This window comes from Drosophila melanogaster, chromosome X (assembly GCF_000001215.4).
Source record: "Drosophila melanogaster chromosome X".
NCBI lineage: Eukaryota > Metazoa > Arthropoda > Insecta > Diptera > Drosophilidae > Drosophila > Drosophila melanogaster.
This window is the reverse complement of record NC_004354.4, coordinates 13,577,714-13,593,293: the sequence shown is the minus strand read 5'-3', so window position 1 is coordinate 13,593,293 and position 15,580 is coordinate 13,577,714. Positions and strand designations below refer to the sequence as shown.

The window sequence follows — 15,580 nt, the reverse complement described above, 5'->3', positions numbered from 1 at the left end:
GGAACGAAAACAATATGAAATTGCAAGCCTAAACGATCTCCCACTCAAATAAAATAAATACTACTTTTTCGGTTGCATGATTTTACATTTATGTTTAACTTTTATTGTTTCCTCAGTTGATTTTATTTTTCTTGTACAGTATAATTTCGTAGATATATATATATATATATTTTTTTTTTTGTTTGATTCATCGTTTATCTTTTGCCGGGATGTCGTTATCAATACAATATTGTACAATTTTCTTAGGCTACAAACTGCGCACAGAAAATGTGTTGTAATTAGAATTAATTCGTTTCCATATCGGATCTTTGCAGCGTACAGTTAACCTATTTTCGCGAATTACAATTGGCTAAATATGTTTAATTATGGTTTGATGGATTTTTCGGGGTCAACGGGTTGGGTTAATAATATTGGGATTACGGAGCGGAGTGCAATATAGTGTAATTTTAAGTTCATTTCAACTCTGATTGTCTGTCAGCTGCAAGTAGATCGTTAGTTTCTCAACATTGGTGTCTGGGATTCCTGTCCTAACTGCAGCAATTCCACACACAAAAAAAAAATGTACAATATAATATATATATAATACATGGGTATTAAGATCGTTATGCATATTACATACATACAGGCGTAATTTTGAGAAAAAAATGCATCTTAAAAGCTAGCAAAAATAGTTTACGTTTCACATTTATATATATATATTTTTTTTATGATAGTTCACAAATTCGATACGGTTTTAATCACAAAACTGAATAGTTTTATGGTTGCGACACGCACTGTGACTACAAAAAAAAAAAACACACACATTTATATGAACTTTTCTCCTTTATATTATGTTTGACTTTTGTTTCCTTCAACTCTCTCTTAGCTTTTAGCGAGCTAGCGGTATTTTCCATCGCCGCCATCAACTAAACTTCAATTTCCTCTAAGCAATCATTTTTCCTTATTTATTGTCAGCAATTCTCATTTTATTTCTTCAAATTAAATATAACAAACAATCATTAATAGTTTTCTTTGAGCACAAAGCTAACGGCAAGTAAGTACATAATATAGCCATCCCGTTCGCCCACACACACAGCAGTTAGGACGGACAAGGCTCGTGTGTCTGTGTGAGTGTCTGTCTGTGTGCAAGGATATTCACCTTGCCACAACAAAAAAAAAAAAAAAAAAATGGATACAAAAAAACCACCTTCAAATTCAAATGACTGAGGAAGATGGAAAGATTTATAGTTGAAAATACAGTTAGCCCAGACGCTGTCATTCTGTCAAAATCCAAATATACAGTCGTTAATAACTGTCAAACTTCGAGTCTTTGAGTACAGTCTGTCCCAAAGACGTCATCTCTCCTTTTGCAAATAAAACATTGAATGTAAGTCCGACCGCTTTTTCGGTGTCCTCGTTCTTTTGCTGATCTATGTCAGCCATTTGAGTTTGAAGTACATTTCCTAGACCAAATAATTTAGCTTAGCTACCTTCGATTCCTCTCACTAACTGCACGCACACATATACATTTAAAATCTATTACAACTTTCATTTACATTTAGACACTCAGTTTAAGGTATACATTTATATAGATATATATATATATATATATATGGTTTTATTAAATTGGTTTTCTTTACATTCAGTCAATTTATTGCAACACAAAAAAAAAAGTTTACAAAACTGTAGTATTTCTATACTAGTTCACGTCTTTTTTTCTTTGTCATCAGCAACAAATATTTTATATACGATTACAGTTATTAAACTAAACACCTTAAAAGCTCTTTTCGTTAAAAATGTAACACTTCGTTTTGCTTTGTCCTACCGTTTGCAAACTATAAACAGTGCTTAATTTTATATTGTAATGGATTCCTTATAAAAACCTATAAAGATTCCGCGAGCCCATAGACGAATTTCAGGTAGAGATTCATTCGATTAGTGGGAAACATAATTCAGATATTTATATTTTATGTACACAATTACAGATACAAAAAAAAGGGGGGGGGGGGGGTTCTAAGTGATAAACCGACACGAGTCTCTCAAAAAACATTCGTACAAAAAAGGCTTAAAAAGAGTTCTAAACTAAATTAAAATGTTTTGTTATTTTTTTTTTCATATTGTAAACGAGGTCGGTGAGAGTATGCAATGGATTTCCTGCATCTTCTTCATTGCAAAAACTTCTCGTTTTTTTCTTCAGCTTCTTTTGGTGGTTATCATTTTATCTTGCAACACATTTATTAATATTTAGGCATACAGTGCGTTTCTTGACTGTGAGACGACATGGGAAGGAAGGGGTAAATGCCAACCGTACGATTAAACAAAAGACGTATCATATTTTAGTCGCCTTTAAATTATTTAAAAAATCGCATTCAATCGAAAGTTCGAACTAAATTATATGAATGCAATTTTTCATTAAATTAAGTAGCTTATCAATTGAACACGATTAGCTGGTAATCAAGGTAATAGTAATTGTACTGACCATTTCAATGGACCAAATTAAGCAATTCATTGCACAATAAATTTAATAATTCAACGCCCAGCCCGCATTAAGGTAAATCCAGTTATGAGATATTAATTAAGGCATAAATTAAATTACTACGAATTAAAGGGCGTAGGGCGAGGTTGGCTTTTAAATTGGCATTTCTCCCTGCAACTTTAAGTCTTTTCGTCACGAAACGTTCTTTAGAGTGTAACTACTTATTCTGTTGTTTGTTTGTTAATTGTTTTTTTTTTCTTTTTTTTTTGTAACTTCACGAAGCATTAATACACGTACATATATGTATCAAGCATGTAAAGGTCTCGGCTAATACAATTTAAAATTGGTTTCTTGCAACAGCAGCAGCAGCAACAGTTATCATTATCGTTGTCCTTATCGGCAGCCAAGAGAGTTAGCCAGATTCAATGCTTGCCACGCGGCAGTCTTATGGGTATGTGCGGATATCATGTATCCGCCATGGGGTCCTCCATGATGTTGTTGTTGTTGTTGTTGTTGTTGATGTTATTGTTGATGTTGTTATTGTTGCTCCCAGCTAATGGCAGCTGCTTTATCGTAATGACATCCTTTGGCTTTTGATGCAACAATTGTTGTTCTCGATCCGGTTCCGCTTCCCTTTCCGACTCGCTCTCCTCCTCACGTTGCTGCTGTTGCTGCTGCCGCTGATGTTGCTGCTGTTGCAGATGCTGCTGCTGCTGCTGCTGCAGATGTTGCTGCTGTACATGTTGCCGCTGTCTGCTGTGTTGTTCTGGTATAATTTTATTGATTGTGTACTGATTATTGTTGTTATCCTTATTGTTGCTATTGTTGATGATGGTGTTCGTGTTGTCATCCTCGCTGGATGACATCTGCAGCACTTGCTTCGCCTTACTCTCCCACAGCATTCGATTGGCCTTTAACTGAAAGTAGAGACAGAACCGAAATGCGTATTCAAATTAAGCCACTCATAATGGGCGCACTTGTGCGTGAATAAGCCACCCACTCCCGCCCCACCAAAAGCCCAGCAAATCGTGTATTTCCCGTGCAATTGCAGCTGCTGCCGATGGCCTCCTCATTACGACTAATGTTGCTGCTGCTGCTGCTGCTGCTGCAACTGCGGCACTATGTGGCATATAGCATATGCATACATGTGCCCCCTCTTTTTTGACTGCCAAAACGTTTGAGTGCCTGTCAAAGCGAAAACTTTGGTAGCACAACAATTTCGTGTTCAACTTTGCGACGTCGCAGTTGTGCAAATTAAAGCGCAAGAAAAACAGTTATGGAAATTCCTTAGCTGCCTTGGGTTCTTATTTCAGTTTCTATGTACTTTTGTCAGTCCCACATAAAATGTGGAAAAAAAATCGACATATTTACTTTAGCATAAGTTCTTCAAAGCGAACTCAAAATGGCAAGTTCTCGTCAGAAGATTCGTAGAACATTAATTTTTGATATAAGAACAGAATTTTAAATGTGTTTCGTAATTTAACTGTATGCTGTATATTCTCCTATTTTTAGATTCTATCACCGCATCTCATTAGTTTTAATGACTTTTCTACGCACCCTTCAAGTTTAGCGCAAATTCAGCATGAAAACAATTCAAATTCATTTAATTCGCGCATTCAGTTCGTTGTTAAATATTTTAGATTTCCATTTGATTGCTGTTTATCTTTCGCTGTACAAATGCAGCTGAACGCAAACTCTTGTTTTTACAACGTGAACGTAATTTTCACAACATTTTCTTTCTTTGTGCGGTTTTTCCTTTCGACTCAGTTGCTATTTTTTTTGCCTTTCGCCCATCCACCTCCTCATCCACCCACCTCAGGGTATTAACGTTTCGTTATTTGATTTTAATTTCACCGCTGCAATGCAAGGCAAGGCAACTGCCGCCGCTCGCTTTTTAATTTTTGCATATATATTAAATATGCAAATTTGCTTAAAATATTTAAATGTTTGCAGACACCTCTCTTCCAATAAACGGTATGGGGACATAGCCGTCAATTAATTAAAATATTTGCCATTAACATAAATTAAGGAATATAATGAAATTGCCGGACTCTCAATTGATATTAATTGCGTGGCACGTTGCGTGGCATCGGCGAGGGGGCAAAAGGGATAACTGACCGGTGAGGCATCATCAGTACTGAGAAAAAAAAGGGGGTTTGGAAACGGTATGGGTTGCGATGCGATGCGATGCGATGGGTTGGGGTGGCATGGGATCGGATGGCTGTCAAGCTGGCGGGGATTGCAAAAGTTGACTTAACTTTGTCCGGCTCCCGTGAACATTTATCCACCTCCATCTTCTTGCTGCCCATTCTTTCCATCCTTCATCCATGCCGTCTGCCGGTGGCGTGCATGTATAAATTGCCACTTATGCCATCAAGCCACGGCCACGCCCACTCCACAGCTGCCGCCCACCGACAGACCACTGGCAGCAGCGCGGAAACATTGCAATTGCAACTGTCAAACAGAAAGTGCCCCTGTGACAGGCCAATAAAAACGCACAAAAATCGGGGACATCATAAAAAAAGAAAACACTGGCACCGCAAAAAAAAATCAAAAAAAAAAAAAAAGCCTAGGTGCAGCAAATCGAGTGAAAATTTTCATTTTTATCGTTGCGTTGAAATATCACCCACATTACACCGAATTACACCGAAAATCAAGAAGGAACGATCAATTCGGCACGCCGAAGTTTAAGTTTCTGCACTTTGACAACTTTACAAGTTATTGCAAGTACTTTAAGTTGATTCTTATAAAGAATCTTGGAATTCACAATTTGTGATTAACTATAGTGCTGCAGAACAAATAGATATATGCTGGAGAAAAAAAAGGGAGGCGTAAATCAGCGCGCAGATAGCTGAACTTGAGTTAACTCAACGCCACTCGAGTCGAGTGGTCCGGAGTAACGAGGAGTGGACTAATTAATTAGCAGCTAATTTAACGCCTCGCTGCTCCGGACATAACTCAGCAGGATGCACTTGCAAACAGAGATACCAGTTGCCAACGGGTGGGACAAAAAAAAAAAAAAAAAGGGAGAGGAGACGAGCCAGCTTGGTAGACAGGGGGTGAGAGGTCGGTCAAAATGGCCAAGTTAACCGAAAATTTCAATTAAACGTTAGTTGGAAATTCCGTTGGCCGGCCGGGGGCGACAGCTGTTAGCTCTGTAATCACTAACTTAAAAGGAAAGTGTCTGCGCAAAGCTTTGAATCCCTGGCCAAATCATAAAAACCAATTATAGTCTAATTAAAATCAATAGGCAGCCATGAACTTAATTGTACTCCTCATATATCTGATAATCAATGGTTATTTCCAAGTAAAATACTACCATTTCTGGTTAAATGTTTAACTACCTCGGCGGAAATGTGCTCAAATAAAAAAAACAAATTATTTCATTGAATTTATTCAATTTGTTCTTGAATGCTGCAATGTCACTTGGGATCTTGATAAATTATTCTGGAAATAAACTCTTGCAACTATTGATGGCATAAACGAACGCATATGAATGTCAAATTTGATAAAAATGCGTGGAAAAAAGCATTCGATTGGTGAAATATATAGCAGCAGAAAGTGCTAAATAAATAATGAAATTACATTTATATGCCGAAAGTTTGCACCTTTGAGGTAAGAAAAAACTGCACAATTTTTTCGCTTAAATTCATATGTACTCCATATATATTCCAGGAGCTAAAAAAAAAAACAACAGAACTTTATAGTTTTTCCCATTTTTAACCGCACAATGTGCACGCCATCAACCATACATAGATGGCGCCACCAAGCGACCATCAAACCCACATCATCATTGTGATCAATGATATTCCTTTCAGTTTCATGGCTTCGTAACCCCAGCCAATGCATATACATATATATGAATCAAAGTAGCTGGAAAAAGAACAATACAAAAAAGGCGAAAAAAGAAACCAAATATAAAGTAAAATCGCTAGGTGCAACCAACAAACGAGAAGGCGAAGTGCAAAACACAAAACAAACAAGCAAAACACAAATCGCGCACATACAGAACGAAATCGAGTAGAAGGATAAAAAAAAAACAAAAAAAAAAATAAAAACGAGTTGCACAATGTGTGTGATGTAAGTGGGTGGGTTTTTGATGGTTGGAAGTGGTAAGGTATGGTATGGCATGGTATACGGTGCGTATGGGTTATATGCTTGGGCTATGCAGAGAAGTGCAAAATATGCCAATGACACAGGCAGCGGCAGCGGCAACGGCAACGGCCCAGAGCCAAAGTGAAAGGTGAAAGATAACAAGAGCCTGGGAAAATGACAAGCAACAAAAACAAAGGACACGAAAAGGGATTCCAGTGGGTGGTGCTGGTGGAATAGGGATAGAGTGAAATTGCCTGTGTTTGACAGTGGTGATGCCAATGGAAGTAGCTTAAGAGCCCTAAATTGGAAGGAATGCGTACTTAAGCTCTGTACTCTATTTAAATATTTGTGCAGTACTTTATTATTTTAAAGTTGATAAACGCATAGCCAGAGAGTTTGTAGTAAATGCCATTAAAGTTAACGTTTTGCATTTTGGTGTAAAAGTGAAAACAAAATCAAATAATAAACACTATGCAGAGAATAATAAGTGTTATAGAATCAACATTATGGAAACTTTGAAATTAAACATGGCATATTGGCATCACTGTTGTGCTGGTATGTTTGCGTGTAGTGGTAACATGAAAAAGTGGCTGTTTGGCAGTGTTTTGAGTGTTTGTTTTGCATTCGATAACCGACAGGGTTGCACCTTACCTTCGACGTGTTGTCCTGCACCCATGCATCTGGCTTACCATAGTCCGGCGGATTCGCGTACGGATCGTAGCCGAGCACGGACAGCATGGGCGCTATGTCGGCCATGTCGCGCACCACGTCGCCGGGTATTTGGCCAACCCATTTGGACATCGCCTCCAGATTAACCGGCTTGATAACCTGGTCCGACGAACGTTCCACCCTGCAATTCGGTTCAATGTTGAATTAATGGACACAGTCCTTTCGCAATTCTACGATTTTCACTTACTTGGACAGAGGCACACCGTTCGGTTTATTTATGAACTCCTCGTGGTGCAGCACCGCATCGTTCCATGGCACGTCCAGGAATTTCAGTATCTTTCGCATCCACTCCTCGGGATGCAGTACCAGCTGCTCATAGTAAACCTGGCAGAGAGAAAGAAATACAAATGATAAGTATACATAATACTAAAAAACATGGTTTTTTTAAATCACAGTTTAAGAGTTTTGACTGTTTTGTGCAGCTAACTTTCCCTATCACTGCTTAGATGATTTCCAAAAAATGTTGCATTTTTTCTAATTGGTAACATCATAAAAAGTTGCAAAAAAATGCTAAAAAAAACACGATGATATCCAAATTTGAATGCCAGTCGATTGGAAATTAAGTTACGAGCTTAACGAGGTATAATATTCCCCATTCAGACTATTATTTTCATTGTTACGGCTAAAATACTCCAATTTTATTGCGGAAAATAAAAAAGGCACTTTAGGCGAATAATGCTTACATAAATGGCTTTAAAATGCACTACAAATACTTAACACTTTAAATGCCGCCCGAACACATTTAAATATACACTGTTTTTTTTTTTTAAGACCCCGCCATCAGCGGAATTTAAAAGTCAGCTCGCTTAATTTCCTGTGCCAGACTGCAGCACCCCGACCAAGTTAATCATCGTTGATTGCGATGGGTGGATGGCGTGGTGGCCAAATGGCATGGTGGCCAGGTGGGCATGTGAGCATCTGACTACTGGGTGACTGGGTGACTGGGTGGCTGGGTGGCCAGGGGACTCACTCACCATCATGCAGCGGTCCTTGCCGATGTCCCGGCACTGCTCGTGCATCACCTCGATGGCGTGGTTCCACTTCTGCATGCACTGCCGGTAGCTGCTCAAATCGAAGCCGGTGATTGTCACCTTGCGCGATATAATCGAATGAACTGTCGCCCGGCCGTCGCGCACCATGAATAGGAATTTAGCCTGTAACGAGCAGAAAAACAGGTAACAGGTGCACCCGGAAAAAAATATGATTAACACTTTGAATACAAATACAAAAAAAAAAAAAACATAGTCAAGTGTATATGCATTTCATTTAAATGTTACATTTCTACTTTGATGGTAAATATAAATACTACGTTTTAATCACATTATAACACAGCAAAGATGAGATTTTAAATCGCTTGTCGCGACAGCTTAATATGTTTAATGAAATATTTGTTGCTATCTCTACCCAGCATTCTTTTGGTCCACCCCAGTTAATTTCGATTAAAAGGGATATTTCTGTGACAACAGCCGCGGATGGCTTAAATGCTCAGACTCAGATATGCTAAATGAAAATGGTATTGCATTACTGATATGGTTATGTTTTTTATGCTCCGCGTGTGGATGCTTGTTCCAGGATGCGGCGGGAGGATGGGGAAATTGTATCGCCGCGGGTGCTTACGTTCGGAAATAGCTCGATGACATAGGAGCCCATTTTCAGCGTCAGCGGATCCTTGTTGCATAAGCGCGGCGCCGGCTCGCCGTGTTTGGCGATGATTTCCAGACAGAACTGCGCGATGGCACTGTTCATGACCTCTTTGGTGATGCCGGCCTCCTGCAGGCGGAGCGACTCCTTCTCGGACTTCAGCCAGTGCGAGCGCAGCTGCAGGATGCGCGGAATGACACGGGTTTCCTGCCCGCAGCTGCAAGGATTCCAAAAAGCAAAAAAACAAAATATACAGATGAGAATATATACACACAAAGCGGCGGAATAGTAGTGACTGCGGGGCAGCCTCTGTTCACGTGGGGATAGGGTGCATTGTTGGCCATGTTGGATCTATGGATTTTGAAATCTAAGCTTTCAGCAGTTGGGGCAAAAAGTGCAGCACAAATGGATAACACTATTGTAATCATTTCAATGTTGCATTTGTTTGTACTTGGTAGTTTGGTAGCTTTTTAGTATGTGTATATTATCTTACTATATTGATGATTACAACTCGTCAGCAGAATTAACTAACATAAAGTTTACTAGTAACCCGTTCTAATGAAAATCCAACTCAAGCTCCACTTCAAAAGAGTGACGCCCCAATATTGTAGTTTCGTATCGCCTGGCAACATGTGATGGTGCTTCCACCTCCATTGTGCAATCCTGCTCCTCCACCTCCACCTCCGCCACTGACTCCTCCTCTTCCTTCTGCTCTTCTAATGCAATCGACAAAACGAAATGGTATGCCATCCGCTGTTAGCTCTTTGGGTTACCCTCCAGCGGATGTGGATGTGGAATCTCCCGTCGCGTTTCCATGTCTGGTGCATAACTCCCATTTGAATCCCCTTTCTCTTCTCTCTGGGTCCCGTTCCGATTTCCAGGACTGCAAAAACCACTGAACTATAAAGGGCTTCAAACGATTCGTTTGCCGCTCTAGAATTTTCCACCGGCAGTGCTCCGTAATCAAGTTCAGAGCACACACAAAAAATGACTGCCTGATTGCGTAAATTATCATAAATATCCCACACTGCAGCGCCAGTCAAACGGCAATGGAAAAAAAAACGAAGGAGAGCGACTCGAACTTATGACCCCAAAGGAAAGTAATCAAAGTCGATCAAAGCCTTGTTTATTCAACTATTTTTGTAGCCCACTGAAATGCGTCAGATTTCATACGAAATTATTTAATCAACGTTGAATAAAAAACAGTAGCGGGCGGTAATAAACTAATTACTACATGTTTATCCATTGCTCCTAAATGTCAAAGATACAAATCAAATATTTGATTTCATTTGTGTGACCGCACAATTTTGAGAGCAATTAAATCAAAGTTAATTGCCTTTTTTAATTGAATGAAATTGAGCAATAGTTTAAGCAATTACGATATACGCTTGAGTTAATAACAAATAATTTGTGTTGGATTCTAATTAACATATTCTATATTAAAAATGTTTTAACACACTAATACACCATTTTTTTTTTTTACATTCGACTTATTGTGCAGAATTTCAGTGAGCACTTAAAGTTATCGCCCACTTTCCTTGTCAACTTATCATTTTAATTATATGCACTTTTAAGTTGTAAGTCAACTGGTATTATCTATTTGTTAATTAAAGTTGTTATCTGTAAACTTATGTGCTTGCAATTACTAAGAAAACTATTACTACTAGTTGCCTGTTGAATAATCCAGAAACTTAACAAGATAAACATACAAGTTATCAATCCCAAAATTACCCTACATTATTTACCGGCTAAATTTTCAAAAGTTTTCCATTAAAACCGCAATTTTATAGCCCGAAAACATGGAGTCACCTATTTTGCACCATCTAAATCGGGGTCACAACTTTATCTGGCCCCAACCAATTACATTTGTTCGCACCTCACCAAGGGAGTCCACCATCTCGTCGGGTATCCCTCTATCCTCAATCCTCTATCCCCATTCCCATTCCCATTCCCATTTCAGTGCCAACGCCATGCAAATCCCACAAAATTGTTTCGGGGCTTACACCAGACTCAATTAGTTGATGCCAAGTCTAAATGCTAAATGCTACAAATACTAAAACCAGATTTAATCTAAAAACCAGTAGGGTATGTGGAGCGGCACTGGGCGAGGAGACGCGGAAACGAGGATGACCTACTCCACATACGCTTAGGCAAGTTTTACACTTTGCACCGCCCACGTTTTTGGAGTCCTGCAAAGGCGAACAAAGGACGAGGACCCATTCTGTAACTAAAATCCGTGAGATCCTTGAGGGAAAGGGAAGTCGGTTTTTAAATAGCGGAAATTGCGCTGTGCAGCCATCAGAAAAAGCGAACCCAACTGCCTGCCAGCCAGCTAGCAAGTCAACCAGCCAAGGCATCCCAGCATCCTGATGTCAGGATCCAGGACGCAGGATAGGCCACGGACGACAGGATGGAGAGAAATGGTCTGGAAATGGGCCGGGCTCAAAGGCAAATTGTTAATAAAATAAGGGGCTAACAAAAAAAAAGAAAAACCCCTTTTGCTACTTGACCATTTCTCATTTTCAGATTGCGCCAAATTCCATGGTTAATTACTCATGCGTAAGGGAGACTTAAGAAATTATTATATTAATATATCGCAGCAGCCAGAAGGTAGGTATGCCCGTAAAGATAAAACCCGGACCAGATACAGATACGCAAATGGAGGCCAGGCCAGGATGAGGAGTAAAAAAAAAAAAAGAAGAGAAAATATTAAAATTGCCAAAGGGCAGAAACGGAATATATCGAATTGGTTTGCCTGCCTGATACTGGCTGCTGGAGATTGAAGGGAGAGTCAAATTGGGTAGTTGAACCGAACCGAACCAAACCGAACCGAACCGACCGAGAGGAACGCCCCAAAAAATGTACACATTAAAATTTACAACATTTTCCCCATAGAGAGCGGTGTGGAAATACACTTTATGGCAGTGCAAAAAGCCGAAGCTGAAGCTGAAAAGGTCCCCCAAAAACGGAAGAGGAAATTATTTGGAATTCGAATGTTTTTCCAAGGCATCGTTGGCAAATGTTTGATTCTGCTCAGAGTAGGTGTGAAATTTGGTTAGCAGATTTCATGGCTTAAAGGATTTGGAAAATATGGTAAACAAACTTTTGATGAGATGTCAAGGTGGCGGAAATTGCCATCTGAGATGAGTATATATTACCCATTGAATCACTTCTAAATGAACGTAATGGAATTCGCATTGAATTGAAAGCCCTCATTTTAAAAGCATGAGCATTATTAAAATGTAAGTTGAAGTATTTCTTTTGTATTCAAAATCAAAAGAAAGCTAAGAAATAAACGACATCAGCTTAAACACAAATAAATTGATTGTGCTATGCGATACGTGTGAAATATCTGAACTACTAAAGTGAAAGTAGTTTTCTTCGAACTACTTCTCGCAATTTAGTGAAATGAAAATTCCAACTAAAATTTCGGCAGTCATTGCCTTGGAATGCATTTCGCATGAAAATTCAATTTTAAATTGGGCGTTTCGTTGCAAAGGCGAGAAATACAAGCCATGCTCAAAGCAAATATAACAAAAAATACACATTTGAATAATAAAGATTTGTGATAAGTCAAAGTTCTCAACAACTCGAGGCAAAGAAGTGGACTTCTCCCACGCAAAAGTGACACAAACTTTAAATTGAGTTTGCCCTTTGATAAAAATTAATTGTTAATTGAATTGACAGCATTGATTTCGAGTCATTTAAGAAAACATCGCCACGGGGATACATTTATGAATGAAATTCAACGATTTCGATTTCCATGGAAAATGTTATTCAATACGAGTATTTGACTAACAAGTAATGTGGAAGAACAACTGATCAAGTTATTAATTATGACTTAACATCTTGAAACCCTCAACGTATCACTATACAACCCTTTCCGTGTTCAATGGCAAACCAATAAATCGCTTTTGATATCCGATATGTGCAAGACTCCTCCGTCTTCACCCGGGATTGGGAGGAGGGAAGGAAGGAAGAAAGGAAGGAAGGAAGTGAAGCATTCGCCCCCGAGACCGCGGCATTGTGGCAAACAATCAAATCGAACAGGCGACGCGCCAAGGGAAAGGGTATTATCCGGTTACCGGGCGAGCCCAGTAGCCAGGCTTCGGGGGACTCAGGATGCAGGATTCTGGAGCTGGTGAGCAGGGCAACAGGGCAGCTGGGGTTTCCGGGCAGCTTACTTACCGCACATCGGGATGGGCATCCAGCATGGCGCGCATCAAAGTCGTCCCAGATCTCGGCACGCCGCCTATGAATATTAATGGCATCTCACGGTTGTATGAATAAACGCGTTGATTGTCATCTGTGAGGTATTTCTGAACGTGTCCGTATTCCGTATCCGCAGCATCCGCATCCGTATCCGTAACCGTAACCGTGTCCGGGTTTTCGCATCCGCGACAGCAATGGGAGTTGGTGAAGGCAAAACATAAAAAAGAAAAGAGAAGAGGAATGAAAATAGAGAAAAGTTGCAGGCGTAAAATAAATGGCATGGCTCCTGCTGACGGCCATGATGATTATTATTATGATTATTATTATTTGTATTATAATAATGATGATGCGAACTAGAGTCGAGAGGATTGTGGGTGATGGCTTCTGTGGCTGAATGAGCGCAGGTGTCAACGCCATCGTGGGCATTAGCGTCAGAAGACATACAAAATGGAGGCGACAGGTGATGGGCATTACTAAAAATAGATGCGAGCTATCCATATGGAGCCCCAAATGGGGACGAAGCCTTATCTTTCTCTAGCCCAAAAGCCAGTGATAAATTGGTACCTTACCTTATCAATGCAAAGGTAAATACGGCAACCGCCTAATGGAAAATCGATCGACTTTCATACATCATAAGCATTCAATTAGAAAGGTGATAAAACTGGCATAGCACTATTTCGTATCTAATCAAAGTGTTTTGTAAGATAAATTAAATTGTGAACTAACACAGATTTAATATTGTTCGTGATAACAATAATTAAACGAACTCAAAAGTTCGTACTCATTCCTCATATCAGTTTCTTACTTGTTTGTTTTCCCCAAATTAAGCTACAAAATTGATTTTTGCTTCTGCAAAATAAAGATGGATTAAATTATCAATCACTTTTGCTGCTCATTTGCATGCTGAACTGAAGTCTATGAAATTTAAGCCCATTGTTCGTAGTGCTTTGTTTATAAATATACTACTTGGTCATCGCCCAACCAATTTAATCCCTGGATTACAATTAATTTGCCTTTCTGTGTTGCACGTCAGCCAATTTGAGAGGGTTAATTAAGTCACGTTTTGATTTCGCATTTCCAAAGAGGCTGTCTGGCCTTCCAAATTTTCCATATTTCGCAGCACAAATGTCCGGAATTTAAGCCTATTTTTAATTATATCCTTCGTTCCTTAATTACCCGAATGCAGGGGCATTTGCATTAATTTATACTATTTGTTTTGGCTGAACACTGTGATTTCCATTAAATAAGATGAATTTCTGTTGCCATTTGCTATTGCTGTGTGGCATTGCATTAAATTTAATGCAATGCCATATAAATCGATGGGTTCAAATAATTATAATTATGCATGCAGCATGCAGCATGCAGCATGATAGCCGAATTAAGCCATGTCTACACATCCCCACATAATTGGACCCACAAAATCCCCGGAATTAAAGCCCCTTTCATGTGTAAAACCAAGGAACCAAGGATGTGGGATGTGTTAATGCTCTGTGGAAATGATTTGGCCATTTCGGACGCATTGCATTGTCTTCCATTTTGTGGAGTCGTCATCTTCATCTGATGGGCCCATCCCCTCCAGCTTTGCTACCCATTTCGAAAGCTGCTTATGACCTCCGCCTTCGATATTCCCAATGCTAATCAATGGATATAACCCCCCAACACCATCGACCATTTCAATTCCAACGAGACCATTTTGGTCTCGACTAATGTTTACAAAATCGTGTTCGGTCATCCGATAACCAGTTAAATTCCCTGAATGACTTTTGCTTTGGTTTTGCGTGTGCGGTTGGTGTTTTTCCGGGATGGGGGCGGCTGGATTTTCATGGCTGTGCTCAGCCAACATGAAATTAGTTATCCAGCTAAGGTTCTACTCCCATGCATTTTTTTCCTTTGATTTATCATTGCAAATGTTTTGTGTTTGGCTTGGTCAGCACGAGGGGCAGTGGACGTCACAGTGCGTCACAAAAATGTAGAGCTCTATGGGCTAAGAGAGTAGAACAAAGCTGGTTTCGGGGAATCACTCCTAAATGAAGATATTTGGATATACCAATAGTAGTAGCTCCCTTTCAAAGCTCAAAGTCCCATTCATTTGTTCAAACTTAAAATCATCATCTCTGTTTAACAATGTCCTGGAATCAGCATCCTGCTCAGCATCCCATTGATTTCGGAATCAAAAATGGATTATCAAATCAGGCAAGCCTAGAATCTGTAAGGAACTGATTGCTGCTTGCCGCCCCAGGTATATCAGCCCTTTTACCATTTGATTCAATTTAAATATTTCGTATTTCGTAATTCGTATTATTCACATCCTTACATTTTTGCGACGCAACTTGAAGCAAAGGAAGTAGATGTTGCGGGGGGGTGTGACTATGTGTGCTTTTCCAATTTTTTTCTTTTTGTTCCGGAACGGAAAGGATGGAATGATGTGAGAATGGGAGGATGGATATG

At 39.5% G+C, this 15,580-nt stretch overlaps 2 protein-coding genes across 7 annotated transcripts in view; both read right to left on the bottom strand.

Annotated features, from left to right (window-relative positions):
- Positions 1 to 69: 69 nt before the first annotated feature.
- Tpst (Tyrosylprotein sulfotransferase) overlaps positions 70 to 15,580 on the bottom strand; it is a 29,402-nt gene continuing 13,891 nt past the window's right edge. For 2 of the 6 annotated variants that reach the window (NM_001272592.1, NM_001272590.1), the window contains exons 4-9: positions 13,109 to 13,239; positions 8,897 to 9,137; positions 8,254 to 8,433; positions 7,467 to 7,603; positions 7,240 to 7,400; positions 1,534 to 3,372 (exon numbers count right to left, since the gene is read on the bottom strand). In NM_001272592.1, the coding sequence (NP_001259521.1) occupies positions 3,341 to 3,372; positions 7,240 to 7,400; positions 7,467 to 7,603; positions 8,254 to 8,433; positions 8,897 to 9,137; positions 13,109 to 13,239 (882 nt within the window). In that variant the 3' untranslated portion in view covers positions 1,534 to 3,340. Of the gene's footprint in view, positions 3,373 to 7,201; positions 7,401 to 7,466; positions 7,604 to 8,253; positions 8,434 to 8,896; positions 9,138 to 13,108; positions 13,240 to 15,580 lie in introns of all 6 variants that reach the window. The other 4 variants (NM_167374.3, NM_001272589.1, NM_001272591.1 and 1 more) reach the window with 3 other exon arrangements.
- The window catches only part of CG46311 (uncharacterized protein), a 26,748-nt gene continuing 13,891 nt past the window's right edge, over positions 2,724 to 15,580 (bottom strand). The window contains exons 4-9 of the mRNA NM_001347789.1: positions 13,109 to 13,239; positions 8,897 to 9,137; positions 8,254 to 8,433; positions 7,467 to 7,603; positions 7,240 to 7,400; positions 2,724 to 3,372 (exon numbers count right to left, since the gene is read on the bottom strand). The gene's annotated coding sequence lies outside the window, so the exon portion shown is untranslated. The remainder of the gene's footprint in view (positions 3,373 to 7,239; positions 7,401 to 7,466; positions 7,604 to 8,253; positions 8,434 to 8,896; positions 9,138 to 13,108; positions 13,240 to 15,580) is intronic.